The 26533-nt window shown below is 43.1% G+C and overlaps 2 protein-coding genes across 9 annotated transcripts in view; one reads left to right on the forward strand and one right to left on the reverse strand.

Moving 5' to 3' along the window:
* SLC27A1 (solute carrier family 27 member 1) overlaps nucleotides 1–7233 on the reverse strand; it is a 57567-nt gene extending 50334 nt beyond the window's left edge. The window contains exon 1 of one of the 3 annotated variants that reach the window (XM_082208319.1): nucleotides 7084–7233. Coding sequence is in view for 1 of the 3 variants with exons in the window: in XM_082208317.1 (XP_082064443.1) it covers nucleotides 6476–6513 (38 nt within the window). In the remaining 2 variants the exon portion in view is untranslated. Of the gene's footprint in view, nucleotides 1–6475; nucleotides 6929–7083 lie in introns of those variants that run through there. The other 2 variants (XM_082208318.1, XM_082208317.1) reach the window with 2 other exon arrangements.
* NXNL1 (nucleoredoxin like 1) lies at nucleotides 3107–25417 on the forward strand. Of its 6 annotated transcripts, none has more exons than XM_082209048.1 (6): nucleotides 3107–5180; nucleotides 20100–20200; nucleotides 22680–22829; nucleotides 22935–23161; nucleotides 23546–23920; nucleotides 25114–25417. In XM_082209048.1, the coding sequence occupies exons 5-6, from the start codon at nucleotides 23595–23597 to the stop codon at nucleotides 25409–25411; spliced, it is 624 nt and encodes a 207-aa protein (XP_082065174.1). In that variant the 5' UTR covers nucleotides 3107–5180; nucleotides 20100–20200; nucleotides 22680–22829; nucleotides 22935–23161; nucleotides 23546–23594; the 3' UTR covers nucleotides 25412–25417. The 6 variants fall into 6 exon arrangements, with proteins under 6 accessions (XP_082065174.1, XP_082065173.1, XP_082065176.1 ...); XM_082209047.1 differs by lacking the exon at nucleotides 3107–5180 and adding an exon at nucleotides 19056–19155; XM_082209050.1 differs by lacking the exon at nucleotides 3107–5180 and having other exon boundaries at nucleotides 22935–23105.
* The last annotated feature ends 1116 nt before the right edge of the window (nucleotides 25418–26533 follow it).

Here is a 26533-nt window from a genome sequence, read left to right on the forward strand (position 1 = left end):
GGATGCAGTTCATCTGGCCCTGGAGACTTGAATACATCTAATCTAGCCAAATATTCTTGTACTATCTCCTTAGTTATTCTGGGCTGTGTTTCCTTTGCTGAATCATTTGCTTCAAATTCTTCAGGTCGGGCATTGTCTTCTTTATCGGAGAAGACTGAGGCAAAGAAGGCATTGAGGAGTTCAGCCCTTTCTGTGTCCCCTGTTTGCATTTCACCATCTTCTCCTCTGAGTGACCCCACTGTTTCTTTGTTCTTCCTTTTGCTACGAACATACCCATAAAAGCCTTTTTTGTTGCTTTTAACCTCTCTAGCAAGCCTGAGTTCATTCTGTGCTTTAGCTTTTCTGACTTTGTGTCTACACGTGCTGGCTATTTGTTTGAATTCCTCTTTGGTGGTTTCCCCCCTTTTCCATTTTTTGTACACATCCTTTTTTAATCTTAATTCAGTTAAAAGTTCTTTAGATAGCCATCCTGGTTTCTTTAGGCACCTTCCATGTTTTCGTCTCATTGGTATTGCCTGACGTTGTGCTTTTACTATCTCCGTCTTAACAAACTCCCAGCCATCATGAACTCCCTTTCCTTTTAGTATTGCTGTCCATGGGATCTCACCCAGCACTTCCCTAAGTTTTATGAAGTCGGCTTTCTTAAAGTCAAGAAATTGAGTCCTAGTATGCTTGGCTGCTACTGTCCGCTGTATAGTAAACTTCAGAAGAGCATGATCACTCGCGCCTAATGATCCTTCCACATCTACCCCACTAACCAGGTCATCAACATTGGTTAGGACCAGGTCTAAAATGGCTGTTCCTCTTGTTGCTTCTCCCACTTTCTGGACAATGAAGTTGTCTGCAAGGCCAGTGAGGAATCTGTTTGACCTTATGCTCTTGGCTGAGTTTGACGTCCAACAAATATCCGGGTAATTGAAGTCCCCCATTACTACTATCTCCCTTCCTTTTGCATGCTTGGCCATCTGTTCCAGGAAGGCATCATCTATGTCCTCCGTTTGGCTTGGGGATCTATAGTAAACTCCCACAATGAGGTCTCTGTTATTCTTCTCTCCCTTAAAAGAGAGTACATAAAAGTACATAAAGCGTTTAAAAACCATATTGTTAGAAAAGCACTGTTTAACGTTTGGATAAGATATAAGGATTTGTTAGAAAAGAGAACTCCAAGATGGCTGTCACCAATGGAAGCGAAGGCACAGAAAAAACTCAATATGGAGGCCAAATGGCCGAAATATTGGGAAATTTTGGAACAAGATGGAGACAGAATAAAATTGCAGAGATTTGAAAAATTGAAAAACAAAGTGCGAGATTGGCTCCATTATTACCAAATAATGGAGGCATATAATTTGGACAAAAAAGTTGGTTTCCAGGTGGAAAAATCAAAATTGGAAACAGAATTGCTGGATCGAAAAATTAAGAACTTGTCAAGAATGTATAACTTGCTGTTGAAATGGAACACTCAGGATGAAACGGTGAAATCAGCTATTATTAAATGGGCACAAGATGTTGGACATAACATAATGATGGCTGACTGGGAACAGTTATGGACCACAGGTATGAAATTCACGGCATGTAATGCCTTAAGAGAAAATCTAATGAAAATGATTTACAGGTGGTACATGACACCAGTCAAGCTTGCAAAAATTTACCATTTGCCCGACAATAAATGTTGGAAATGTAATGAGACTGAAGGTACATTCTTTCACCTTTGGTGGACGTGCCCAAGGATTAAGACAATCTGGGAGATGAATTATAACGAAATGAAAAAGATATTTAAATATACTTTTTTGAAGAAACCAGAGGCCTTTCTCCTGGGCATGGTCGGCCAAATGGTGCCAAAGAAGGATAGAATTTTCTTTATGTATGCAACAACAGCAGCAAGAATACTCACGACGAAGTACTGGAAGACACAAGATTTACCCACCCGGGAAGAATGGCAGATGAAGTTGATGGACTATATGGAAATGGTGGAAATGACTGGCAGAATCCGAGACCAGGGAGAAGAATTGGTGGAAGAAGACTGGAAAAGTTTAAAGATTACTTACAGAAATACTGTAAAATTAATGAATGTTAGAAAAATGTTGGAATGAAGTTATATGGCTTTAGTAGAAATGTTATAAGGAATTAAGTATAAATAGATTAATAGAGTATTAAAGGGGGGGAAATAAGATTAGAATGTGTTAAGATAATTATAGGATAGAAAACAGAGGAAGATGGAAAGGAATTGCTGAAACAATTAATAGAAGTGGAATACAAAAAGGAAGGTGTGAGGAGGTCGTGGAAATAAGTGAAAGAAAGATAAGATATTGAAATTGGACTGTGTTTTAAATGGCTTTTGTTTTGTTTTGTTAGTTGTATGTGTTAGTGTTTTGTAGTGTTTTTTGTACTGTATTGTATTGTTGTATGTTTTTTTTTTTTTGTTTTTTGTAGTGTTGTGTTTAATTTGTTGGAAAATTAATAAATATTATTTAAAGAAAAAACAGAATACCATCCCTAAAACCTTAGCTTCCACTGTCCATTTTTTAAAAGATGTTTCTAGTCTTGAAAACTAGGAGCAGGTGGGGTGGTGAAACACTGCTGTGGAGTGCCACTGCAGCTTACAAGGACAGGGTCAGGCAGGATCAAGGAAAGGGCTGCAGGAATGCACGGGCAGGGCCAATCTTGCACTCTTGTCATTGCACCCATAAGCACTGACCTCACCTCACCTCTGCCCTGCCCCACCCTCCTGGTAAGCTGCAGCTACACCAGTCAGTGTCAGGAGGACAACTCAGTAGCACCCTCCCACCACACCAGCTGCTCCCGTCAAAACTGCAGTGGGCACTATATGCAGAATACAGTAGTTACATGCAAGACTCTTAAAACTCAAGGGCACAAGGCAGTCTTCCAATGGTTAGGAAACAAGGTTTTACTATCCCAAAAGGGTTCCCAGTGTTTTCTCGCATAGTTGCTATTCCTTCTTGCATCAACAATAAAATCTAATATTCCCTTTCTTCTCTGGAATTCCACTTCTTGCCAAATTCTTTTAAAATTCCAGTCTTAGAAGCAAAAACTCACTACACCAATTTACAGTATTCAGGAAATGCAATTCATTCTGCAACTATAAAAGTTGTGTGTGATGCCCAAATGCCTTGTACAGGTTGCATGAGGCAGTAGGTATCTGCTTTCTTGTTGCCCTGATCCCACAGAGAACTGTCACCACCATGCTCAAAGTTCAACAGCAACAAGTAAATTCATGAATGGCATCTTGAAGCAGGTAACACGTAACATTTTCTGTTGTAAGTCTCCTTATTCATTCATATATTTTTCTCCCCCTTGTTTCCAATTCCACAATGAGAGTATTGCTGAGTGCCACAAGGAAAGGTGTAATTTGGTTTTGCCCCCGGGATTTGGGGAGAATCTCCTGAACTACTCTAAGATCAAAGTCTTTCTGAGGAACAGAACCAACCCCTTGAACTACTTCTAAAACAGCTACACCTATAGTTAAGATGTAAAAAGCCCAACCTTGGACCATTTGCCATCCTCTCTGTCCAAAGTAAGGACTAAAATGTCTGTGTTATCCTTACACAAAAGATCATCAGATCATTAAGCCTTTCCTCCTCCTGGATTGTGGATGATGGGAGCTCTATCATCACCAGGATGACATCCTGCAAGCCAGTTTGCCAGCTCTTGGGCTTCAAGAACTGCCTTTCCCTTCTTTTCACATCTGTGGTATGTTAACTCCCAAACCAAGTTTTCAGAAGCATGCCCCTACTCACAATCCAGGCTTTTTCTTTGAGAGTCTTGAAGGGGATGATGCCCTATAGCATCTATGAAGCAGGACTAGAAGAGTGTGAGGAAGAGACTTCAAGGCTTCATTTAAACGGCTGTCCAGGCACTTCTGGCAGCAGCCTCTGGCACACCTCAGTCCACCTCAGCTCTTATAGCTCTGCTAAGGATCTTCTTGACCCACTCAGTGAAATCAGGGTGAACTGAGGTCCCTCCAATCACCCTTGGGGGTTGGGGGTTTAAGGGAGTAAAACAACTCTACAAAGCAGTCCAATGTTTTATATATTTGATCCCTACAATTCATTCTACAAGCAGAATTTTTCCTGGCACATTTTTTTTTGGGGGGGGGTGTAGTGTACATACAGCCCTACACAGAGTTAATAAGGTTGTGCTTTGTACAGTCACTAGTCAAGAAGTCAATGTAATGTAGCAGCCAGATAGTTGGACACAGGCAGGGAAAACCCAAGATCATACTCCTCTGTAGTCATGAAGCTATGAGTGATACAGGGCCAGTCACAAACTCTTGACCCGGTTTATGTCATAGGGCTGTTACAAGGATAAAATAAGATAACCCCTATACACACCACGCTGAGCTCTTTATAGAAGGGGCAGGATAAAAATATAACACACAGGCCTATTGCTGTCAATAATCACACATGCCCTATTCATCTGGGTTGGTAAATCCATGTATTATTTCCTATTCCTCAATTTGGCAATCCATGTTTGATCTTTATTATATTAGAGTTTGACCACACTGGCTTCTGTATTCAAAGTTAATAACCAGTCTCCCACAGAGACTGGAAGAAAATGTTTAATTCCATGTACAAAAACTTCAACTTTAGAAACTAAATTTTAAATGCCCTGTCAGAAAATTAACAATTCTGTGCAAAGAGAGATTAATTGGTAATAGGTTCAGATATAGCTCTCCATGTCATGCACAGAAGAGGGTCGCATGAAAGCAAACCTCCAGCAGCAATGCCTGTTTCAGCTGGGCTGCCCCTTTCGCCCACAGGGCCGCTTCATTTCTAGATAGAAGTTTATTTCATAGAATTGTAGAACTGGGAGGGACCACAAGGCTCACCTAAATCCAACCTCCTCCTGCAGTGCAAGAATCTTTCACACAATGTGAGGCTCAACACCGTGACTGTGGGATTAAGAATCTCTTAAGAGTTTCATGCTCTCTCGACTGAGCAAGGAAAGTGGCTTCCCCATTTCATTTCTTCACAAGAGAAGGCTAGAAATAAGCCCGCCCCCACTCTTTTTTCTGGACAGTTGGCAACATTAGGAAGAGGACTTAAAGATCTTGCCAGGTTTACTGTCGGCTTTGGGAATCCCTCAAAAAGAGTGCCTTGGGAATAGAGCTTCAGGAGACAGTGTTTGGTGGCATGTTATCTGTGGAAGGCAGTAGCCTTAGGGTAAGAAAATGTTTTGACATGTTGAGATTCCTTTGCCAACTGCCAGCTTAGTCAAACTATTTTAAGTTTTGGAAAGTCTAGTCAGGTATCTTCCTAGGTTGATGGCACTGAAGGTTGCCGTGAGACTTAACTGTGTGTACTGATTTAACATAACTTATGGCTGCTTTAGCATAATGTGTGACAATATAAGCATGGTGAGCTTTCTCCCCACGCTCTTTTTATGTGATGAACTGGTGAGTGTGAATTTAGGACTGAGATAACCACATCACTGGCTCCCGGTGGAGTACAGGATCAGGTTTAAGGTGCTGGTTTTAACCTTCAAAGCCCTATACGGCCTAGGACCCTCGTATCTACGGGACCGCCTCTCCTGGTATGCCCCACAGAGGAACTTACAGTCCTCAAATAAAAACATCTTGAAGGTCCCAGGCCACAGAGAGGTTAGGCTGGCCTCAACTAGAGCCAGGGCTTTTTCGGCTGCGGCTCCAACCTGGTGGAACGCTCTGTCACAAGAGACAAGGGCCCTGCAGGACTTGACATCTTTCCGCAGGGCCTGCAAGACAGAGCTGTTCCACCAGGCCTTTGGTTAGGGCACAGCCTGACTCCCTCCTTTGGCAATCTTTACAATACTTTAGTTTATGGTTGCCATCAATTTTGATTTTAATTAATTCTTATGATGTTTTTATAATGTTGCACTATTTTAGTGTTGTTAGCCGCCCTGAGCCCGGCTTCGGCTGGGGAGGGTGGGATATAAATAAAATTTATTATTATTATTATTATCACCTGGAGGGATTTGAAGACTGGCCTTCAGTGCCTTGCAGATTGTCTACTGAATTTGCAGGGATTCCTCTGTCTGCTCATCTCTTGTCAAAAACATTTTGGGTGGGTGGTTATGACTCTCAAAATTCCCTACATCACCTAACTGTGCTTAAGTTTCAAAAGCTTTTTCTGTTATCCTGCCTAAATCTGCTGTGTCTCAACTTGAGTCTTGCCCTTTCCTTGTGACTCAGGTGAACAGCTCCATGTGATCTTTATTGCAGTCTAGATATTTGTCAACTGATATCATGTAGTGCTTTAATCTTCATTTCTCTAAGCTAAACAAGCACAGTTCCACCAACTTTTCCTTATGTCATAAATTCTGGACTCTTTGTTGTATCTAGTTGTATGCGTTGCTATCCAACATGCTCTCTGGATTTGTTTTTCTCCTCCTCTCCCCCTTTTAAAGTGTAGTGACTAAAAGCAGGTATGATACATCTGAGTCATAACCAGCACCAGTTTGGTTCTGTTGTAAATATTACCTTCTGGTAAAAACGTGCCTGCGTAGAAATATGAGCATCAGCTTGATTCTTGGTTTATTGGTGATCAGACCTGGAACAGGTGATTTTAGAAATATTTTTCATCTTTTTTCTGCAAGTATGGAAGATGAGCCTTCCTGGATTGAATCAAATGTCTATTTGGTCCAGCATTCTGATTCCCGCAGTGGTCAGACGGATTCTTCTGGCATATTATATGCATGCAATGGCATTTCCTGACATTCTCCTAGCACAGGACCTCTCAAGATGTTGGCTGGCTAGCTCCCTCTTGCTATCCTGTCTCGTCTTCTGTCCGTTTGGCTAGTCTTTTCAGTGGCCATGGATGCATCGTGTGCCAGGGTTCATTTATACAGGCAGTTTTACAATACAGTAAAATGACATCCCTATGGGGCACCGGGATGGCACCCCACCCAGCCCGCGGCTCCGGGGGGGGGGGGCTTCTCGCCAGGCTTCCTCCCGCGACCCTCCGAGCCCCATTTCTCGCGCGCCCCTCCCCGCCGCTCTCCCCCTCCGCTGCCAGGCAATGGCACGGCGCCCCCCGCCCCCTCAGGAACCGTGGCGAGGGCAGCGCCCCCGTCGTCAAGGCAACGCACCAGCTCCCGTACCTCGCGCCGCCACCGCCCACCGCTCGCTCGCTCGCGAGGCTTCTTCCACCTTCCGCCCGTCCGTCCGTCTCTCCGACGGCCGCTTCAGAGGAAGCGCCGCCCCTCGACTCCACCGGAGGGCCCGGGGGCGGGGCCTGGAGGCGAAAGCCCCGCCCCGAGACATCGAGCCCGGGAGGCCTAGAGAAAACGGGGGAGGGCGGAAGGCGAGGATGCTGGGAAGGCGGCGGAAAGAGGGGGCGGGGTTCCTGCTCAGCTTTGGCGATGGGAGGGGCTGCGAAGGCGGCGGAGGAACCTCGCTCGGGAATGTTGTGCGGCCTTCCTGGTCCGTCTGTCTCTCGCACAAGCGCAACTCTTTCGATAACTGACTGGGTGGTTTTGGTTATTGTCCCGACAGACACCTCCCCCCCCCTCGAACTGACAGAAAGCGGCCCGCTTCCCGCCCTGGCCTCTGCAGGCTTGCACTCCAGACTCCCAGTGAGTTGCAGGGGGTTGGACTAGATGACCGTTGGGATCCCTTCCAACTCGACAGTTCTCTTGCTTTTCTCTTACGTCTGCTCTCGTCTGAAGCCCTCTCTTCAGCTGGAGGGCTGCAGTCAGCCGCTGGGCTTAGCCCCATCTAAGCTGGGCTGCAGCAGCACCTCTCTTAAATATCGGCGGGGGGGGGGGATAAGAAAGGCCTCCCTGGGCATTTATGGCAGGTCTGAAAAGGCTTAAAGCTACTAATCTAAAGAATTTCATGTCAACGCTTACATAAATTTGCTTCCGACAAGAGAAATCCGTTTCAAGTTATATTGCTTACATTTTGGACATAGGTACTGTATTTGAACATGACTTTAACTTCAGTAGGCCGCCTTATCCGATTCAAGTCTATGAAAGCAAAGTTCATAAGCCAGACTCCAGGCTATTAAACATCTAATGCAGGCCTATAGAAAGATCATAGTGTTTCCTGCTTGGCAGGGGTTTGGACTCGATGGCCCTTGTGGTCTATTCCAACTCTATGATTCTATGATTCATAGTTGGTCATAACATTGCCACCTGTTGGTACTTTTAATGGAGAATTCATGTTTCAGGAGATGATTAGAAATTGTTTGAGCAAGCACAAGTCCCCGCTGCATATACAGGGGAAGGCAGCTTTTCTAAGTAGTAAAAAGTAAACAGAGTATGCATTCAAAATACAGGAGCAAGTAAGGGTTACTTCTCTCATAGAGAAGTAATGCAGTTTGTTGATAATCCACAGTTAAGAAAAACAAATTTCTGTGTACAGTGGTACCTCGGGTTAAGTATTTAATTCGTTCCGGAGGTCCGTACTTAACCTGAAATTGTTATTAACCTGAAGCACCACTTTAGCTAATGGGGCCTCCCGCTGCCGCCGCGCTGCCAGAGCATGATTTCTGTTCTCATCCTGAAGCAAAGTTCTTAACCTGAAGCACTATTTCTGGGTTAGCAGAGTATGTAACCTGAAGCATATGTAACCCGAGGTACCACTGTATTACATATTTACAGGATTTTAACTCTGCTCCGTAATCAAAGAGGCCCACAGAGTGGCTTACATAGTCCAGGGACCAGAGGAGCCTTCTGGGAACTGATCTTCCAGCACAGACAATCAAATGGCTGCTGCTAGATGATGAGGGAGCGAAGAACCCAGTGCAGCTGATAGGATCATAATGGGATCCCATGTGTGGATAAATTCTTCCCTCCTAGCAAACACAAGTGAATGCATATGGGATGTCTCATTTTATCCTCAATAACTGAGAAATGTTAATCAAATAATTTGTCCAAGGTCATCCTGTGCTCTTCAGCACTGAGCAGATATATAAACCCAACTCATAGGTTGGCAGTCATGTCCATTTTCCAGTTCTGACTTTAACAAAGCATTAAATTTACTTAATAGTTAAGAGAAAATGATATTACTGCTGGATAATAATAATAATAATAAATTTTGATTTTGATTTAAAAACCGGGCTCAGGGCAGCTAACAGCAAATATAAAACATATATATAAAACATTGATTAAAATGTGACTTGAAAACAGCATAATCCGTGATCCAAATAACTTAGACCCTCCAAGTGTCTCAATTTTCCAGGCACAGTCCTGGATTTACAGAAGCCGTCACAGTTTCTCATTTGACCCCAGAATTGGGGGGGGGGGGGAGTATGCAGTGACTCCTGAGCCAAGGAGATAAGTAACTATACAACCTTTAAAAGACATATGAGGGCAGACCTGTACAGCAAAGTTTTTAAAAATGGTTTATTGTGTTTTTATGTATGTTGGAAGCCACCTACAGTGGGCAACCCAGTCAGATGAGTGGAGTATATTGTTGTTGAATAGGGCAGTGTTTCCCAACCGGTGTTCCGCGGTACACCAGTGTGCCGTGAGATGTTGCCTGGTGTGCCGCGAGATGTTGCCTGGAGGGAGGCGGGCGAGTCCAAAAAAGGTTGGGAAACACTGTCTTAACCGCAGGCAACACGGTTCATATAGAATTTGAATTCAAACCTCCCTCCACTGCGCCTGCCACTGAGGCTCCCTTCGCGCGCGCGAAGCCCAAGCCCTCCTTTAGCGACGCGCATGCCCAAGAAAGGCGTTCGCGCCGCCAACATTTCGCCTCCTGGGATCACATGGCTGCTCAGGTGTCTCCATGCACGCGAGGGGGGGCGTGGTCGTTCGCATGCGCGGGCCTCCCAAAAGGTACGTTGGTTCGGAGGGTCCCCGCCGTGAGACGCTGCGCTCCCTTTGCCTCTGAAGGAACGAGCCAATCACTCGCTTCGTCCCTAAGAGCGTGGGCTGATTGGCCTCGCTCCCGGTGTTGAAGGATCTGGCTTCGCAACGTCCTCCGCCGCGTGCTTATTGGAGGGAGGCGGCGGAGCCATTTTAATTCCGCACCGACGGCTGTAAGGGCGGGTAATGGCCGCTGGAGGATTTGCCGATGCCTCCCGCTCTCAGATACCGCTGGTGGAGCCTCTTGTCTGGCTCCAGCAATTATTATTATCCCACGGCAAGGGCTCTCAAGAGAGGGCAGCCTGCTGCTTAGCAGTTTTGGGACTGCGCGGAGTGTGCACCACGTGATATCTCCGCATTGGAACCTTGTTCACACGTTAAGCTGAACGTTCCAAGCTGTGTATACGTGCGTATACGTTTGTCTGAAAGTGTGCCGTTGATCATTTTTGTACAGTTCCACTGTTGCGCATAAAGATATGCAGTTGGTGTGAGTTGAATGTTATATTTTAATAACTACAAGTGTACACCTGAACTATTCATGTATGCAGTTGTACGGATTGTATACATGTTGGATCTATGGTGAAGAAGCGGCAGGGTACTCTAAACTGGACACGGTATAGATTACTAACCCTTCATATACTGTGAGGTCTAAAAGAGAGGTGAATACATTGTATTGTACTTCTTGAGACATTTGGTTGTTCATTAGCAGAGAGAATTTTCATTAGATCAGTAAATAGTAAACAGTAAGAGTGGAAAGAATTGTTCTATTGGAAAAAGTGACCATTTTAAGTTTTAGAATGACAAGCTTCAAGATTTGTATTTATTCATTTATTCTGACATTTTTATACCTCAGTTTTTATTATCTTCTTAATAACAAAATATATAAAATAAAATGCAGAGAAATAAAAATCTCTCTCTCTCTCTCTCTCTCTCTCTCACACACACACACACACACACACACACTGCACAGGAGTGGGACCAGGAGGAGGGACCCCTCCATAAATCTTAGCTGCCAGCCTGGCACATAGCAGGAGGGGTGCTCCAACAGGTATCTGAGTACCAAAAACACGCACAATCATTTCTGTTAAAAACAAAACCAGACAATGTAAAATACTTTCTTTGTGTTTATTTGATTCCTATTAAAGAGAATTACTTTATATATAGTCAATATAGGCACAGAGTTAATTTTTAAAACATTTTCTAATGGTGGTGTGCCTCGAGATTTTTTCCATGAAACAAGTGTGCCTTTGCCCAAAAAAGGTTGGGAAACACTGGAATAGGGCATCCTTATTTTCATTGGAGAAATGTTGGCGGGTATGTATAACTGTCATGGCTCACAGTGCAATAAAAACCATGGATCAGATCAGTCAAATTAATCATTTTGCCCCATAGTGAATGGCTGGTCTGTCCATAATTTGCCAAATTAAAAGGTAGTTTTTTGGTGCCTGTAATACTGCACATAGGTACTTAAATGTCATGACTTCTATGCTAATTGCTAATGTAGACTATTACTGGAGGCAAACTGATTATGCTGTCTTCCTCACTGATATCTGCAACTGATTTGTTTTCATGAAAATAGATGGCCATAGTACTTCAATAGGAGATTTATTGTCCAAATTATTTCTAATACAGGTAAAGAACTGATATAAGTAAAAAAACTGCTCCTTCTCCCTTATGGGGTACCCAAGAGCCCATATAGAGTCCTTTTGTAGGTTCTCTATCGGTAGGAGAAAATAACAGAGACCAACCAGAGAATATTGAGAAGAAAAGCAGCTAGTAAGCCTGATCATTATTAACTGTTGCAACAGGGTGCTCCCCCACACGCAGGAGAGAGGAGGAGGACCCAGAACAAAGGTGTGCCCACCCTTATATAGACATTATAAATTGCCCGCCCTGGAGTCTAAGACCACCCCTAGAAACATCATACATACATCACAGAAAAGGTGGTCTACAACAGAAATCCGAGTGCGTTGTTTATCTCCTGTCTGGCAAGTTACTTGATTGCATTATCTGGATTTGGATTTTGACTACTCTTGTTATTAGAACTACTTAATTCCTGAATCTGGGTCACAGGCTCACACCATGTTCATATCTTGAATGTGCCCTTAAGACAGGATTTGTGAGGAAACACTATTAAGTAGTGTTGCTTGAAGTTACTTCCTTTTATTATTACAAATAGAACTGTGGCATATGTAAAGAAGAGGAATATTTGTTGTGTGTTAAAAGTCACAATGTTCTAGAAGATGTAACAGCTATTCAAAATGAAGCGCCTCTGGTTAGTATTATTTTTTGAAGAAGCATTTGTTTTCAAAACCAGTGGGCAATGTAGATTTATTTGAGAGACATATTTTCTCTCATAAATTAATCGGTACAAATTGTTCAGCTGCAAAACCTTGATAGGACATTATGTTCAATTTCTCTTTCTATCATGATGGAAATTGTTGTGTACATGATGTTCCAGTGACCTTTCCTCTACTTCCAGATCAGCAGAATTACTCCTGAATCTGATAGTATTGTCTGAACCCTATTGTTAGAGAACTCACATGAACTGTTCGCTGGGGGAGGGTTTCCTGTAGCATCAAGTGAGTCAAGAGCTACACAGACAGAGAGAGAGTCATATTACAAGACACTAACAGGTTATTTAGTTTCTTGAATACAAATCACTTACCATAACATAATATTACAAAGTGATTTACAAGAATAATGTACAAGAAGAAAATACAGTGATACAGTAATAAAATAATAATAATAAAGATAACACTAATAGTAAAAACATCCTTTCCAGCTATTCTTGAATTTGGTTCTGAGGATAACACACATTGTTGTATGCCAAGCAAATTCCCAATTATCTGGCATATTAAGAAATTCCCAGATTTTGATCCATTGTGTGACTCAGTTTCCCAATTCATGGCTAAGTGTGGATGAACAAGTGAGCATGTGGATATTCACAAAAAATAATAATCCATCCACTTTCTTGATTAATGGACTTCAATTAATGAAGATGATCATCCAAATGTCATAGACCAAATGGAGCAAACAGCACGCGGACCTAGTGGAGGGAGGAAAAAATCCTTAAATAAGAGACACGGGGGAATGCGCAAAGCATGGGAAATAAACAAGATGAGCTTGAGCTCTTGGTACAGCAAACTAAATATGACATAATAGGCATCACTGAAACCTGGTGGGATAAGTCCCACGATTGGAATGTAATAATGGAGGGATACAATCTATTTCAGAGAAACAGACCAGACAAGAAAGGAGGAGGAGTGGCGTTATATGTCAGGGGTGTGTATACCTGTGAAGAGATCCAAGATTTAGAACCTCAAAGCCAAAGTGAGAGCATTTGGGTCAAAATTAAGGGAGAGAAGAATAACAGAGACCTCATTGTGGGAGTTTACTATAGATCCCCAAGCCAAACGGAGGACATAGATGATGCCTTCCTGGAACAGATGGCCAAGCATGCAAAAGGAAGGGAGATAGTAGTAATGGGGGACTTCAATTACCCGGATATTTGTTGGACGTCAAACTCAGCCAAGAGCATAAGGTCAAACAGATTCCTCACTGGCCTTGCAGACAACTTCATTGTCCAGAAAGTGGGAGAAGCAACAAGAGGAACAGCCATTTTAGACCTGGTCCTAACCAATGTTGATGACCTGGTTAGTGGGGTAGATGTGGAAGGATCATTAGGCGCGAGTGATCATGCTCTTCTGAAGTTTACTATACAGCGGACAGTAGCAGCCAAGCATACTAGGACTCAATTTCTTGACTTTAAGAAAGCCGACTTCATAAAACTTAGGGAAGTGCTGGGTGAGATCCCATGGACAGCAATACTAAAAGGAAAGGGAGTTCATGATGGCTGGGAGTTTGTTAAGACGGAGATAGTAAAAGCACAACGTCAGGCAATACCAATGAGACGAAAACATGGAAGGTGCCTAAAGAAACCAGGGTGGCTATCTAAAGAACTTTTAACTGAATTAAGATTAAAAAAGGATGTGTACAAAAAATGGAAAAGGGGGGAAACCACCAAAGAGGAATTCAAACAAATAGCCAGCACGTGTAGACACAAAGTCAGAAAAGCTAAAGCACAGAATGAACTCAGGCTTGCTAGAGAGGTTAAAAGCAACAAAAAAGGCTTTTATGGGTATGTTCGTAGCAAAAGGAAGAACAAAGAAACAGTGGGGTCACTCAGAGGAGAAGATGGTGAAATGCAAACAGGGGACACAGAAAGGGCTGAACTCCTCAATGCCTTCTTTGCCTCAGTCTTCTCCGATAAAGAAGACAATGCCCGACCTGAAGAATTTGAAGCAAATGATTCAGCAAAGGAAACACAGCCCAGAATAACTAAGGAGATAGTACAAGAATATTTGGCTAGATTAGATGTATTCAAGTCTCCAGGGCCAGATGAACTGCATCCAAGAGTATTAAAAGAACTGGCAGATGTGATCTCAGAACCACTGGCAGTCATCTTTGAGAATTCCTGGAGAACAGGCGAAGTCCCGGCAAACTGGAGGAGGGCAAATGTTGTTCCTATTTTCAAAAAGGGGAAAAGAGAGGACCCAAATAATTACCGCCCAGTCAGTCTGACATCAATAGCAGGGAAGATTCTGGAGCAGATCATTAAGCAAACAGTCTGTGAGCACCTAGAAAGGAATGCTGTGATCACCAATAGTCAGCATGGATTTCTGAAAAATAAGTCATGTCAGACTAACCTGATCTCGTTTTTTGACAGAATTACAAGCCTGGTAGATGAAGGGAACGCAGTGGATGTAGCCTACCTTGATTTCAGCAAAGCATTTGACAAGGTGCCCCATGATATTCTTGTAAAGAAGCTGGTAAAATGCGGTCTTGACTATGCTACCACTCAGTGGATTTGTAACTGGCTGACTGACCGAACCCAAAGGGTGCTCATCAATGGTTCCTCTTCATCCTGGAGAAGAGTGACTAGTGGGGTGCCACAGGGTTCTGTCTTATTCAACATCTTTATCAACGACTTGGATGATGGACTCAAGGGCATCCTGATCAAATTTGCAGATGACACCAAACTGGGAGGGGTGGCTAACACCCCAGAGGACAGGATCACACTTCAAAACGACCTTGACAGATTAGAGAACTGGGCAAAAACAAACAAGATGAATTTTAACAGGGAGAAATGTAAAGTATTGCACTTGGGCAAAAAAAATGAGAGGCACAAATACAAGATGGGTGACACCTGGCTTGAGAGCAGTACATGTGAAAAGGATCTAGGAGTCTTGGTTGACCACAAACTTGACATGAGCCAACAGTGTGACGCGGCAGCTAAAAAAGCCAATGCAATTCTGGGCTGCATCAATAGGAGTATAGCATCTAGATCAAGGGAAGTAATAGTGCCACTGTATTCTGCTCTGGTCAGACCACACCTGGAGTACTGTGTCCACTTCTGGGCACCACAATTCAAGAAGGACACTGACAAACTGGAACGTGTCCAGAAGAGGGCAACCAAAATGGTCAAAGGCCTGGAAACGATGCCTTATGAGGAACGGCTAAGGGAGCTGGGCATGTTTAGCCTGGAGAAGAGGAGGTTAAGGGGTGATATGATAGCCATGTTCAAATATATAAAAGGATGTCACATAGAGGAGGGAGAAAGGTTGTTTTCTACTGCTCCAGAGAAGCGGACACGGAGCAATGGATCCAAACTACAAGAAAGAAGATTCCACCTAAACATTAGGAAGAACTTCCTGACAGTAAGAGCTGTTCGACAGTGGAATTTGCTGCCAAGGAGTGTGGTGGAGTCTCCTACTTTGGAGGTCTTTAAGCAGAGGCTTGACAACCATATGTCAGGAGTGCTCTGATGGTGTTTCCTGCTTGGCAGGGGGTTGGACTCGATGGCCCTTGTGGTCTCTTCCAACTCTATGATTCTATGATTCTATGATTTTCTACCCAGGTCCTGCTGCTGTTGCTGTGCTACTCAGAGCTAAGCAGTGTTTGACTTAGGGTTATGTCCAATCCAGGGCTCATGGGTTGTTTGCCCGCCCCCCGGACAAACCACAAGTGGTAACCAAAGTACACACCTTGGTTACGTGGGAGTAAGGCAATAATGCATGTGATAAGTTACCTGACCTGGAGGGGGGGCAGTGGCAGCAATAGACAGGAAGGCAACCTGTTCAAGAAGCGTATATTACACTCATACCGAAAACAGAGACTGAAAAGACTCAGCTTAAAAACTACCGCCCTATATCTTTACTTAATGTGGATTACAAAATTTTTGCAGATATTTTGGTAAAATGACTGAAAAAAGTATTGGCGGATGAGATTCATAAGGACCAAGCAGGTTTTCTCCCAAGAAGGCATTTATCAGACAATGTGAGGAACATAATAGACATTTTGGAATTATTAGAGGTGAACATAAACACTAAAGCAGTTCTGATATTTGTGGACGCGGAGAAAGCCTTTGACAATATTTCTTGGAGTTTTATGAAGAAGAATCTACATGGGATGGGGGTAGGCCAAAGATTTGAGAATGGTTTGGGTGCAATATACTCTGAACAAAAGGCTAAGTTAATTGTAAATAATGTGATAACTGAGGAATTTAAAATAGAAAAAGGGACACGACAGGGGTGCCCAATCTCCCCATTACTTTTTATATCAGTCCTGGAGGTTTTGCTAAATATGATTAGAAGTGACCAGCTGGTTAAAGGGGTTCAGGTCGGAGCTAAACAGTATAAGTTAAGGGCTTTCGCAGATGATTTAGTACTTACTTTACAAGAGCCAGACACTAGTACTAAAAGGGTTTTAGAGTTAATTCAAGAATTTGGTCAAGTTGCCAGATTTAAACTGAATAAACAAAAAACTAAAGTTTTGGAGAAAAACTTAACAGTCATGGAAAGGGAGAAGTTTCAGAATGACAGAATGACAGGCTTGACAGTGGTTAAGAAGGTGAAATATTTAGGGGTTAATATGACATCTAAGAATGTGAATCTATTCAAAGATAACTATGAGAAATGTTGGACAGAAGTCAAAAAGGATTTAGAAATATGGTCAAATTTGAAGCTTTCCTTGTTAGGCCGAATTGCAGTTATAAAGATGAATGTATTGCCTAGAATGTTATTTTTGTTTCAAACATTGCAAATCCTTGACAAGATGGACTGTTTCAAGAGGTGGAAGAAGGACATTTCAAAATTTGTCTGGCAGGGCAAAAAACCCAGAATAAAATTTAAGATTTTAACGGATTCAAAGGAAAGAGGGGGATTTGCCCTGCCGGACTTAAAACTGTATTATGAATCAACAGCGTTCTGCTGGATGAAAGAGTGGATGCTCCTCGAGAATACAGATATCTTGGACTTGGAAGGTTTTAATAACGTATTTGGATGGCATGCATATCTATGGTATGATAAGGTTAAAGCGCACAAAGCCTTTAAAAACCATATTGTTAGGAAAGCATTATATAATGTCTGGACCAGATATAAAGATTTGTTGGAAAACAAAACCCCTAGATGGTTGTCGCCAATGGAGGCTAAAGCTGTGAGAAAACTCAATATGGAGGCTAAATGGCCAAAATATTGGGAAATTTTGGAACAAGAGGGTGATAAATTGAAATTACAGAGTGATGAGAAATTGAAGACCAAAGTACGAGATTGGCTCCATTATTATCAAATAATGGAGGTTTATAAACAAGACAGGAAAATTGGCTTCCAGGTGGAAAAATCAAAATTAGAAGCAGAATTGTTAGAACCCAATGCTAAGAATTTGTCTAGAATGTATAACTTGTTCTGAAATGGAATACACAAGATGAAACAGTTAAATCAGCCATGATTAAGTGGGCACAGGACATTGATCATAACATTATGTTTGCTGACTGGGAACAGTTGTGGACCACCGGTTTGAAATTTACGGCATGTAATGCCTTAAAGGAAAATATTATGAAAATGATTTATAGGTGGTACATGACCCCAGTCAAGCTAGCAAAAATTTACCATTTGCCTGATAATAAGTGTTGGAAATGCAAAGAAACTGAAGGTACTTTTTATCACCTTTGGTGTATGTGCCTGAAGATTAAGGCTTTCTGGGAAATGATATATAATGAAATGAAAAAGGTACTTAAATGTACTTTTCCTAAGAAACCAAAGGCCTTTCTCTTGGGCATTGTCGGACAATTGGTGCCAAAGAAGGATAGAATTTTTTTTATGTATGCTACTACAGCAGCAAGAGTACTCATCGCAAAGCACTGGAAGACTCAAGATTTACCCACTCTGGAAGAATGGCAGATGAAAGTGATGGACTATATGGGACTGGCTGAAATGACCGGCAGAATCCGTGACCAGGGGAAAGAGACGGCGGAAGAAGATTGGAAGAAATTCAAAATTTATCTTAAGAAACATTGCAAAATTAATGAATGTTAAAATGCTGAGGTTTTAGGGAAAAATGGGGGTTACAGCTGTAAAAGATTAAGTAAAAGAAAAGAATAAGGGAAAAATTTGATAAAATCAAGTTTGCTGAAATAATTTTGGAAATTGGAATGAAGAAAGGGGAGGTATGGGGAAGTCGTCGAAGTAAGGTTTAAGGGGAAAAAAAGGATACGAAATTATACATGTTTGTTTGTGTGTTTGTTTGTGTTTATAAAAACTTTGTAAAACCAATAGAAATTTTATATATAAAAAAAGGAAGGCAACCTGTTCTTCTCTCACTGATTCCTTCTTGAATAATGACTTGCTGTCATTAAAGTGTGTTTCCCTAGGCTTTACTTTCCTCCATCTTCAGTCAGTTGGTATCGGACCTTCATTTGCTAACCTCATCCACATGTAAGCTTGTATTAATAATGGTTTTGTTTGCCAGGGGGGGAACTTCAGGTTTTTTTTATTATTTCAACCAGCAGTTTTACCAAATTATTTACTTCTGTACTTTTTTATTATCAGGGTGACTGGGGCAACCCAGCTGAAGAGGCAGGGTATAAATAATAAAATTATTATTATTATTATTATTATACTGATGCTTTTGAATTATGGTGCTGGAAGAGACTCTTGAGAGTCCCATGGACTGCAAGAAGATCAAACCTTTCCATCCTGAAGGAAATCAGCCCTGAGTGCTCACTGGAAGGACAGATCCTGAAGCTGAGGCTCCAAGACTTAGGCCACCTCAGGAGAAGAGAAGACTCCCTGGAAAAGACCCTGATGTTGGGAAAGATGGAGGGCACAAGGAGAAGGGGACGACAGAGGACGAGATGGTGGGACAGTGTTTTCGAAGCTGCCAGCATGAGTTTGACCAAACTGCGGGAGGCAGTGGAAGCAGGAGTGCCTGCCGTGCTCTGGTCCAGGGGGTCACAAAGAGTCGGACACAACTAAACAACAACTGCTCTTCATTTGAAGATCTCAGGTTTGTTCACAGCACATATATCACTTCACTGATATGTACACCAAACTCCAACAGGCTTCTAGAGCGCAGCAAACCACGAGCCTGAACAACAAGTCAAAACATGGCTTGCAGGGCCCCCAAAGCAAATGCAATTTTTGCTGTAAATGCTACATGCTCTTTCGTGCTTAGGTATGATTTGGTTTAAAACAATGTATGAACCAAATCAGAGGGATCGTTGCAGAGCTCAATGCAGTCTTCTATTCCCTTCTATGTTTTGCTATGAGATATTTTACTCTGCCCTTATATTTTGGTGTTTGGTTTGCTATTTATTATTTTTATGGATAATTTAGGTGTTTTGAGCTGGGCAGGGGGCTAATTTTTTTTTTACATGCTTCTTACACAATGTAGGAGAATATGTTTTTTGTTTTGAGACTTATTTTAGAGGAGCAATGGAGGTCATCCTTTATGTTCCCACCAACATCTAAAGTGGGGCTTTGGTATGAGGTAGAGAGCCTTCTTTCTCTTTGTCTGCATTCAGTCTGTGAAGCTCCTTGCTTTGGAAGGCCCACGTTTCTCACTCCCCCTGGTGACCTTCCACTGCCATGTGAAAACCTTTCTACTTTAGAAAGATGTTTGGGCTGTGGTAATCTTTTATTTTTTCCCCTGATTGTATGTTTCGTTTGACACACACAGGGTGTTTCAATTTTTTGTTGTTCAGTCTTGTATTTTACCTGCCTTATCATCTTTTATCTTTTACCTCAGTTTTTTGTATTCTAATTTTATTAGCTTTAAGGGTTTTAGGCTGCCTTGGACATCTTATGGAAATGTGGAGTAGAAATAATTTAATTACTACATGTATTTGTTTGCCAACAAGTCACCATAGCTGTGCACACTTGTGAAAAAACAATATTATAGGATGACACAGAGAGCACAATCAAGTAACTCTTTTTCTTTTACTTGATCAGGATTATCACCTGCCCAGGAAGCTATCAGTACAACGAACAGATTTCTGGCAAGCAGTGCATGGGTCATATTATCTCCAAAGGTCTGCTTTAAGAAGATTAAGGTACTGGCTGTGGATTCTATTAATAGGGAGGGAGGTGAAATCCAGCATAAAAGGTCATGCACGTCAGTGATCCAAACTAGCAGCAAGGCAAGGGTAGTGTCACACTGAAATGTGAAGAGGAGGATCTCAGCTGCACAAGGAATGACAGAAGGAGGTTTCTAATGATACAAAACACTGAACAATGTGAGAACTCTGGCTTCTTATTCTGGGCATGGAGATGTCTTCAAGGTGAGAAAAATGGAACTGTATCACATTGATGTATACATATATACATATACATATACATATATATATATATATATATATATATATATATATATATATATATATGCAGGTTTTGGTGTCTTCGGGTGTCTTCCCGTGTAAGAGTCGGGGTGTCTGTGCGACGTTTCGACGAGGTCTCACTCGTCATCTTCAGGCTGGTGCTTTCGGCTTCCAGTAACAAGAAGCCGAAAGCACCAGCCTGAAGATGACGAGTGAGACCTCGTCGAAACGTCGCACAGACACCCCGACTCTTACACGGGAAGACACCCGAAGACACCAAAACCTGCATTCCTGTACCCGTGAAAATCTACGAAAGCATATATATATATATATATATATATATATATATATATATATATATATATTTGCTTTCGTAGATTTTCACGGGTACAGGAATGCAGGTTTTGGTGTCTTCGGGTGTCTTCCCGTGTAAGAGTCGGGGTGTCTGGGCGACGTTTCGACGAGGTCTCACTCGTCATCTTCAGGCTGGTGCTTTCGGCTTCTTGTTACTGGAACAGAGCAGAATCTGGTGTTTGAGTTCCTATAAATACTGTTGAGGGGTGTGGTGTATAGCCTCTAACGTTCTGGGCAGAGAGGAAGTTCCTAGATTAGTGTGCCTTTTCTTCTTTTGTTCCTTAATTACTTGAGGGATATCTTGAGTGATTTCATGAGTGATATTCTGAATACCACTGGGTGGGTCATTAAGTGTAGATTAGTTGCTAAAGCTTTCGTGTCTTGACCTCTTGAGCTTGTGAAGAGTTTTTCTGAGAAGATGGCTGTGCTGCATTTAGTTGTGCTCTGGCTTGGCTTCGTGTATAGGGGCGAGCTGTGATTTTGTGCCTTGTGCCAGCCAGATCTGTGTAGGGATTGCAGGGGGGTGCAGCATCCGGAGGTGCCACTATAGTTTGGCTACTGGATGGAGTCTGTAATATGTCTGTGGAGAGGGTCTGGGTTTGGGTCTGGTGTGGTTGATTGGTGACGGCGTTCTGTGTGCCTCTGGTTCTGGTGCCAAAAGACAAAATCCAGCTGGAAAACCAAGGGGTCTATGAAATACCCTGCAAAGTCTGCCCAGCCACGTACATTGGACAAACAAACAGACGAATAAATGCACGTATCGCAGAACACAAGAATGCCGTCAAAAAAGAAGAAAAAACTTCCTCTCTTTTCCAACACATGAAAGAAACAGGACACGAAATTAATTTTGCAGATTCCAAATTGCTCTTTAACATGGAACATCACCACAAGAGAATAATCATGGAAGCCATCGAGATAGAGAAACACCCTCACAACATGAACAAGCGTGACGACACGTCCCGCCTGCCAGACATCTGGAAATTAGCCCTCCCCACAAAAACCGACACCAGAACCAGAGGCACACAGAACGCCGTCACCAATCAACCACACCAGACCCAAACCCAGACCCTCTCCACAGACATATTACAGACTCCATCCAGTAGCCAAACTATAGTGGCACCTCCGGATGCTGCACCCCCCTGCAATCCCTACACAGATCTGGCTGGCACAAGGCACAAAATCACAGCTCGCCCCTATACACGAAGCCAAGCCAGAGCACAACTAAATGCAGCACAGCCATCTTCTCAGAAAAACTCTTCACAAGCTCAAGAGGTCAAGACACGAAAGCTTTAGCAACTAATCTACACTTAATGACCCACCCAGTGGTATTCAGAATATCACTCATGAAATCACTCAAGATATCCCTCAAGTAATTAAGGAACAAAAGAAGAAAAGGCACACTAATCTAGGAACTTCCTCTCTGCCCAGAACGTTGGAGGCTATACACCACACCCCTCAACAGTATTTATAGGAACTCAAACACCAGATTCTGCTCTGTTCCAGTAACAAGAAGCCGAAAGCACCAGCCTGAAGATGACGAGTGAGACCTCGTCGAAACGTCGCCCAGACACCCCGACTCTTACACGGGAAGACACCCGAAGACACCAAAACCTGCATATATATATATATATCCATTTTAACAATCCAATCAAACCTCATCATATATTCCGAATTATACATATTATTTAATAATCAAACAGTCAAAATATTATGCCAAATTATAATTTTTCAGGGGGACTTCACCATGCTCTGAGGTCGGGGGGGGGGAGATCTGATCATCTCATACTTCTACTTCTTTTCATAATCTTTCCCGATAGTTCACATAAGTCATTCTGATGTTAATCCTCGTTATTTTCCACAGCCTCTGAGTTCTTCTGGCAAGCGAGATAGCTCAAAACAGTGTTTCTGTGTGATTTTTATCTCCAGGATTCCCCTCCACATTGATGTATTCTTTACTTAGAAGAAGACTGGAGTCCCCATCCTTGGGAGGACACTACGTGACACCTGGAAGGTACAACAATCTGACTGTATCATTAACATGTACAGACTAGATTGCATTCCCAAGACTTTCTTAAGATCCCTCTAGACCTTTAATAATGTTTTTTTGTTCTTGTAGTTGTTGTCACTGCTGGAGTCTTGGCAAAGCCCCAGCCTGAACGGAAATGCCTTATTTCTCAAGATCTTTGTGGGAAAACCTAGTTCCAAATGGAATGATTTGCCAGAGGAGGTCTGTGTAGTGCTTTCCAAGTCACACCAATATCTATTGCTTGCCATGAAATGGTTTCTGGTAAGGGCAATAGCCATTTATTGCTCCTTGGCTAGCCTCGCTAGCTGCCATCAGAGGTAGGTTAGACAGAAAGTGACCCTAAGTCTCCCATTTTGCTTCATAGCTGAGCAGGGATTTGAAGCTGGCCTTTTGTCAACTCTGTCCAACATTCTGTTCATTCTGCTTAATTTTGGGGCCTCACAACTAATGGCAGAGCTGGGCAGTAGTAGAATGTGGGGAACCATTTTGTTTTTATTATGTGCAGATCTCTTTTTTTTACACCACCTATATTTTTTATGCCTTCCCCACCTGTAGTCTGAAGTAGTACAGTCCATTCTAACACTCCCCCACCCCACCCTGCATACTTGAATCAATAATTCAATAAAAATAAATTCTATGAATGCATGATGAAGCTAAAAAAAGAATAATTTCCCTGATACTGCCTTATTGTTCCTTTTCAGTCTTAAAATTGGTGTATGGCACCATTAGCACAACAATCAGTCTAAAGCCATGGCTGCCATTTTTACCAACAAGACCCTGATTGTGAACAACAAGGACAAGGATAAGTTGGAGCTGGAACGTGAGCTAACCCGAGCTTTGGAGAACAAGATTATGCTTCTGTATTTTGGCTCTGGTGAATGCCTTCGATGCCAAGAGTTTGCACCCATCCTGAAAGATTTTTTTGTGAGGCTCACAGATGAATTTTATGTGGAGAGAGCATCCCAGCTGGTCCTGGTCTTTGTCTCACTGGATGAGACTGAGGAGAAGCAAGACAAGTTTCTGAAGACCATGCCCAAGAGATGGTTGTTTTTGCCCTTCCAGGATGAATTCAGGAGGTAGGGATTCCAGTGCTTAGACAGCTTAGACAATGGCCAAATTCAAAGTGAGTCACCAGAAGCATATTTGCATAGTTTATGCATTGCCAGGGGTTGGGCTAGATGACCCTTGGGTCCCTTCCAACTCTAAGATTCTATGATTCTATGACCTTTGCCAGGAGCTGCTGCATGGTTGTGCAGCACACCCATGTGGTGAACTGTTGAATTGCAAGGGGTAGCTTCTCCCTGAAATACCTTCATGCCTCGGACTGTGTTTTCGGGAGGTGTGGATAGGCTGGGCCAGGGGTCTGCAACCTTTAAGACAAAAAGAGCCACTTGGACCCGTTTTCGAAGAAAAAAACCCTGGGAGCCGCAAAACCATTGCGACATTTAAAACAAATATATCTCCGGAGCCGCGATCTGATAGCAGGCGGGAAGGTGACGTCGGGACGGTGCGTGACTAATGCACACACCGCCCCCATGCGACGTCACAGCCAGTACAGCGCCTGCCACAGTGGGGAGTGTCGGGGCGCACAATGCGCCTCCTCCCCTCGCTAGTATCCGCCCCGGAGCCGCGGCTAAGGTGTAAAAGAGCCACATGCGGCTCCGGAGCCGCGGGTTGCAGACCCCTGGGCCGCTGGGCAGATCAGGACGAGGTGGGGGGGGGGAGTTGCTCAAGGACAACCGCTGGGCGGGATGCAGCAGAATAGGACCAACCACGTCAGAGTCTTGGAATACCAAAAGTCCTCAGGGGAGGAGGGTCCTCCCCAGGGAGCATCCCAATGGGGTGCCTTTCCGTAACCTGTTCTGTCTCCCTGAAGCTCCACCCTTGCCTCCTGACTTGGCTTCACCTTCAGAGTCACCTGGGCCCACTGCCAGTCCACTTTCCCAAGAGGAGATCACTGTTCCCACTACTGAAGGTGGGAAAATGCATAACGTGATGATTTCACAATACTGAGTAAGTGATCCTATATGTTGCAGGGGAAAAGAACTTGACACAGAGGTTTTTGGTGGCATTCCCATGATATATAATGTGCAGATATGCTCAGAGTTAGTAGCTGGGCAAAGGAAATGAGCAATCATCATGCAAGCAATTCGGTTTTGAAACTAACTAACTAACTAACTAACTAACAAGCAAAACCCATTGTTTTCCAGACTTCAAACTTTTATTCAAAACCTTGGAGCTTTATCTCTCTTTCTGTATTAACTTCCAGGGAACTGGAATTGAGATTTTCTGTGACAAACCCCCCAGTGGTGGTGGTGTTGAAACCAAACGGAGAAGTCATTGCTGCAAATGCAGTGGAGGAGATTAAGCAGGTGGGCCCTGCGTGCTTCAGGAACTGGCAGGAGGCAGCTGACCTGGTGGAGAGGAACTTCCTCCTGGCCCAGGACTTTGACAACGTGGCTCTGAGGAGCATCATGGATCCCATCCGCCGGCTCAAATACAAGCTTGCAAGCAACAAAAGCAGAAAGGGAAGCAAAGATGACAATGAAGAAGAAGTGTTCTCCTGACAGGACATTTCTCCTGACAGGAGTATAGCATCTAGATCAAGGGGGGTAATAGTGCCACTGTATTCTGCTCTGGTCAGACCTCACCTGGAGTACTGTGTCCACTTCTGGGCACCACAATTCAAGAAGGACACTGACAAACTGGAACGTGTCCAGAGGAGGGCAACCAAAATGGTCAAAGGCCTGGAAACGATGCCTTATGAGGAACGGCTAAGGGAGCTGGGCATGTTTAGCCTGGAGAAGAGGAGGTTAAGGGGTGATATGATAGCCATGTTCAAATATATAAAAAGATGTCACATAGAGGAGGGAGAAAGGTTGTTTTCTGCTGCTCCAGAGAAGCGGACACGGAGCAATGGATCCAAACTACAAGAAAGAAGATTCCACCTAAACATTAGGAAGAACTTCCTGACAGTAAGAGCTGTTCGACAGTGGGATTTGCTGCCAAGGAGTGTGGTGGAGTCTCCTACTTTGGAGGTCTTTAAGCAGAGGCTTGACAACCATATGTCAGGAGTGCTCTGATGGTGTTTCCTGCTTGGCAGGGGGTTGGACTCGATGGCCCTTGTGGTCTCTTCCAACTCTATGATTCTATGATTCTTCTCATGGTAGCTTTGTTGTAGGTGAGCTTAACTCTTCCCAACCCATGGCCTGTGTGCAGGATAATGATTGTTACCTACAAGCACAGAAATTGTTACTGAGAACAGATTTCAGGCTTCTGAAAATCTAAGTGCCTTTTACTTTTCTAAAAAAAAAAATTCTAGCCTTTATGACTGTGAAGATAGTCATGAAAGTGTGTGGACAATATCTTGTGAAAGCATAGACTGTGGGAGTCTGGTGGATGAGGGTTGTTCATGCAGATTTTCAGTGGCTCCTGGGAACTGTGTCTAGCATTTGCCCCTTCCACTTGAATAGCAGAAGATGCCCATGTGGATTTGTTTGCTTGAATTTACTACCCTTCCTTGACTGCAGCGTGCCAGGATGTTCATACATTCAATGCAACATATTAAATGTCAGTTACAGATGGGTAGCCGTGTTGGTCTGCCATAGTCAAAATATCTGTGTATCTGAAGAAGTGTGCATGCACACGAAAGCTTATACCAAGAACTAACTTAGTTGGTCTTTAAGGTG

Source organism: Podarcis vaucheri (assembly GCF_965113315.1).
Source record: "Podarcis vaucheri genome assembly, chromosome: 2".
Lineage (NCBI taxonomy): Eukaryota > Metazoa > Chordata > Lepidosauria > Squamata > Lacertidae > Podarcis > Podarcis vaucheri.